Here is a 4,510-nt window from a genome sequence, read left to right on the forward strand (position 1 = left end):
GATTCCGCTTTAGATCCCATCTCCTTCCATGAGGTGTAAGATGTAGTTGTTGCGTGACTCCTATGTGAGTCCGAGGATGATGGCAACTCATGGTTGACAATGTGACATAGGAGAGGCACGGTGTTAGTAAAGATTATAATGGTGCGGAACATGTTGACGAGTCCACTGCAATTGCATGAAAGGGTCGACCCTTCAAAAGCGCGTGATTCTTCTCCCAATTTAATGGCGCATCCTCCTCACTCCTCAAATTTGATTTTGTCACCTGACAATTACACCCCCATACGCACACTCTCGCGCGCGCCTGAAGTTCGCATCCCGCTACGCAGACACTAGCTCGCGCCTCTTTCTCTGTGTTTGTGGGTGTGCGGAAGGAAGAGAGAGCGAGTTTTCTGCGTTGCAGTTTTGTGTGGGTGCGTTTTCTTTCTTCCTCCCATTTTCGTCTGTGTTTTCCACGTTCTTTGTGTGTGTGTGTGTGCGTGTGTTTGTGGATCATGGCTCCTCCCTTTGGCCCATACGAAGCAGACGAGTACGAGCTCTACCCTCCTAATTCGACTAGCCCAGTGAGTCCCAGCATCGACTTTGCTCCCGAAATTAAGCCCCGCCTTTCCAGATCTGACTTTCCCCATTCCTTCCTCTTTGGAGCCTCTACTGCCGCGTACCAGGTTTGCCTCTCTACTATGTGTGTGTGTGTGTGTGAAGAGAGAGAGAGAGAGAGAGAGAGAGAGAGAGAGAGAGAGAGAGAGAGAGAGTTACAATGCATGGCAGGTAGAAGGTGCAGTAAATGAGGGCGGCAGGGGCACTAGCATCTGGGATACATTCACACACTTACCCAGTAAGATAGTTGCTTTTCTGCTCATCTCTGATTATGTGTCACATATACAACCTGAATGAAGAATCAAATTTTCAAAAAATCATTTATCAGAATTCATGAACAGCAGCTAATCAAATAGTCACACTGATCTTTATGTAATGCAGACAAGATTTCTGATGGAAAGAATGGAGATGTTGCTACTGATCAATATCACAGATATGAGGTGTGTAACTGGGATAGTTTCATGAACTTCATTTATTTCTATCTCAAATTCGTACGACGAGTTGTGAGATTGATCGATTTGCAGCTTTCTGTGTTGTAAAGATTTTTGTAGGCAAATGTTCAAAGGTGAGCGGGAACCTCTATGTGTGCTTTTCCTCTAAACTATGTTATTGCAGGAGGATGCCACATTAATGCAACAACTTGGTTTTGATTCATATCGGTTCTCCATTTCTTGGCCAAGGATATTTCCAGGTAAAACGAGATATGAGATGCCTCTTTAATGGCAAGGTGCGACATCTCTGCTTTTCTCATCCACAGCATGTTACAAGAATATGCAGATGGGAGAAAATCATCTTACAACAAAGAGGGTGTTGCATACTATAATAGACTGATTGATGCTCTGTTGAGGAAAGGTGAGTGGTTGCTTCTATACATGTGTTTTGTTCTGCTTCTAGCGTAGTCTTAAGGAATTCACTAAAAGTCTTGCTTTGCAGGTATCAAGCCTTTTGTAACCTTATACCACTGGGACCTTCCGCAAGCACTTCAAGATACGATAGGAGGGTGGCTGAATCCTGAAATAGTGTAAGCTTATTGAACTTCAGAAACTTACGCTTTCTAGATTATGTGCCAGAATAAAAGGAGCTACATTAGTATGGCGCTTAGAATTTCACATGCATTTGTACTTGCTTGCTTTAATGTACAGCTAGACTAAAGTGTAAAGCGCTTTGCTTACAGAGAACATTTTTCCAATTTTGCGGAGACTTGTTTCAACGAATTTGGTGATCGAGTGAAGCATTGGATCACTCTGAATGAGCCGCTGAGGTTTGCGTTTTTTGGGCATGGCATTGGCATACATGCACCTGGAAGGACATCGAATCGATTAAGGTCAAAAGATGGGGATTCCTCTACTGAACCTTATCTGGTAGGGCATCATGCCTTGCTAGCTCATGCTGCTGCAGTGCACATGTATAATAGAAACTTCAAGGTAAATAATGTTCTGATGCAAGTGTTGTTCACGCTGTTCGTGATCTTACATTTGTTTGCTTGGGTGTTCCTTGTGGTGAACCTTATGCAATCATATCATCTGATAACAGGCAAAGCAAGGTGGAATTATAGGCATTGCTGTTGATTCAGAGTGGGGAGAGCCTCTTACAAATTCTAAAGCAGACATAGAGGCAGCGCAAAGGCACCTTGAATACCACATTGGATGGTAAAATTTACTCTCTTCATTTGTGATATCATTATGAATTTTTGGCTTTACAATCAACAGAATCTTGAAGAAGTTGATGAATGCAGGTTTCTGGATCCCATCTTCCGTGGAGACTATCCAGCTTCAATGAGAGAGACAGCTGGAGATAGGCTTCCAAAGTTTGCACCTGAGGAGCAAGCACTTCTGAAGAACTCGTTGGACTTTGTTGGCATCAATCACTATACAACAAGATATGTAACACCAGTGGACCCTGACACCAAGCCAACTTTTGGCGGATGGTTTGATGATATCAAGACAAAGAGACTAGGTATTTTTATCACAAGGATAATTGGGCACTTAAGTACAATAAGGTTGCAATTTTATGCAATTTGATCCATGTGCTCTTAGCAAGACATAGACCTTAAAGTGCCACATTTTGTTTTGATTGCAGCTGAGGTGAATGGCAAACCAATTGGCGATAAGGTAGACTATGTTCGAGCTTAGCGTCTTTTCGTCATAACTTAAAAAGGAAAAACCCATAAAAGCGTAGAGAAAAAGAAAGCTTTTATGAGAAGAGGCTAGAAAGCCTTGGATACAGGAAAAACTCAATGAGGAAGCTTTCATCATTACGTTTAATGTCACTTTGGCCTATGTAATAATTATAGGTAATTAACATGATTTGCAGGGTGCCTCTCAATGGATGTACATTGTGCCATGGGGATTCAGAAAGCTTGTAAACTGGGTAACAAAGAGATATGGCAGGCCTCAAATCTACATAACTGAAAATGGTAAGAAAGAAATGAAATTGCGTTAATTGCAGCTTTGCAAACTTTGTATTTGGTGGGACACTTGGTTGATTATATACCTTATACTGAACACAGGAATGGATGATGAAAACAGCCCTTCAACATCAATTGAGGAGTTCTTGCATGACTCTAAGAGGGTGCATTATTATCAAGAGTACCTTGCTTTCTTAGCCCAATCGATAAGGTAAGTAGCCTTTTGAGGAAGATGATTAGAGGCAGTCTAGATCAGAGGAAGAAGATAAAAGAAAACTATCTTAAATGCACTGAAATTGAATGAGCTAAACCAAGTATTTATAATGTCAATGCTTTGGTTGATCTTTGCAGAGAGGGAGCCGATGTGCGGGGCTATTTTGCATGGTCTCTATTGGACAATCTTGAATGGGAGTCGGGATTTTCGAAGCGGTTTGGACTTATCTTTGTGGACTACACCACACTCAAGAGATATCCAAAGGACTCTGCCCACTGGTTCCACACATTTCTGAAGCAAACGATCCCGCAACCTTCGTTGATTGAGAGCCACCTGTACGACTTCATGATAAACCATGCGCAATTGAAGCTTGCAAGCCCGCAAGACATGGAACGTATCACAGTAATCACCTAGTCATGATTAAGGGGGACAAGCAAGGATGATGCAAGCTTTTAGTTTTGCATTCGAGAACTATTGGGTGTTTTTGCTATGCACACACTCCAGATTCTACAAGAACTAAGAGGGTCTTTTGAGGATACTAAAGAGTTGAGGATGAAATATTTTGGGATTAGCAGGCATGTGAAGGAACCACATAGTATATTCTTCACCCAATACCATATTTTGGGATTAGCAGGCATGTGAAGGAACCACATAGTAGATTCTTCACCCAATACCATCCTTCCATTACTTAGTGGATATACAAATTGTACATGTGCAAGTGAGTAGAGCTGAGCATAGGAAGCTGGATTGATAAAAATCGGTTTTTGAGATGCAAAGCCTAAACAAAAGAAAAATATTATACCTAGCATAAATAATGTTAATGGGCAGTTAGTTGCTTCCAATGTTTTCTCAATGAAGATGCTGAGATGGCGGTACATTTCCTGGCTTCCAAGTTTCAGGCTAGGAAGATTGGTACAAGCCATACACACTTCTATGATCCAAGCCCTACAGTAAGTAATGGGGCATGTTGTAAGAAGCTCTTGGTGATGAAGGGGGACTCATATCACTCCCTACATCTAACCTGTATATTTAGAAATTGTAAAATGCAAACTTACAACCATTTCACTCCTTCAATGGTAGGGACATCTCTCTCTCTCTCTCTCTCTCTCTCTCTCTCTCTCCCCCACACACACACACACACACACACACACACACAAAAAGCGGTAGAATATATATATATATATATATTCACATCTTTAGTGATGAGCTCTCCCTACATGCATTCCTCTCCCAACCACAATGTGGGCCCTCTATCATGGAGATCGAGAGTAGGAGATAAGAGGGCATGAACCACA

General features: G+C 41.9%; 1 protein-coding gene across 2 annotated transcripts; it reads left to right on the top strand.

Annotated features, from left to right (window-relative positions):
- Positions 1-232: 232 nt before the first annotated feature.
- LOC147425071 (beta-glucosidase 42-like) lies at positions 233-4,294 on the top strand. Of its 2 annotated transcripts, XM_086499667.1 has the most exons (13): positions 233-662; positions 766-832; positions 976-1,034; positions 1,210-1,285; positions 1,372-1,446; positions 1,528-1,615; positions 1,769-2,018; positions 2,128-2,243; positions 2,330-2,550; positions 2,674-2,705; positions 2,908-3,010; positions 3,104-3,212; positions 3,353-4,294. In XM_086499667.1, the coding sequence occupies exons 1-13, from the start codon at positions 492-494 to the stop codon at positions 3,627-3,629; spliced, it is 1,644 nt and encodes a 547-aa protein (XP_086355793.1). In that variant the 5' UTR covers positions 233-491; the 3' UTR covers positions 3,630-4,294. The 2 variants fall into 2 exon arrangements, with proteins under 2 accessions (XP_086355793.1, XP_086355794.1); XM_086499668.1 differs by lacking the exon at positions 233-662 and having other exon boundaries at positions 775-832; positions 1,136-1,285.
- The last annotated feature ends 216 nt before the right edge of the window (positions 4,295-4,510 follow it).

The sequence above is a fragment of the Adiantum capillus-veneris genome, chromosome 25 (genome assembly GCF_014529385.1).
Source record: "Adiantum capillus-veneris isolate H3 chromosome 25, ASM1452938v2, whole genome shotgun sequence".
In the NCBI taxonomy this organism is placed as follows: Eukaryota; Viridiplantae; Streptophyta; class Polypodiopsida; order Polypodiales; family Pteridaceae; genus Adiantum; species Adiantum capillus-veneris.

Bases quoted from the DNA above. Each gene is read 5' to 3' on its own strand.
- LOC147425071 (XM_086499667.1), top strand. From the start codon at position 492: ATGGCTCCTCCCTTTGGCCCATACGAAGCAGACGAGTACGAGCTCTAC. The intron at 1,447-1,527 runs GTGAGTGGTTGC...CTTGCTTTGCAG, and splicing joins TGATGCTCTGTTGAGGAAAG to GTATCAAGCCTTTTGTAACC. The intron at 2,551-2,673 runs GTATTTTTATCA...TTTTGATTGCAG, and splicing joins TATCAAGACAAAGAGACTAG to CTGAGGTGAATGGCAAACCA.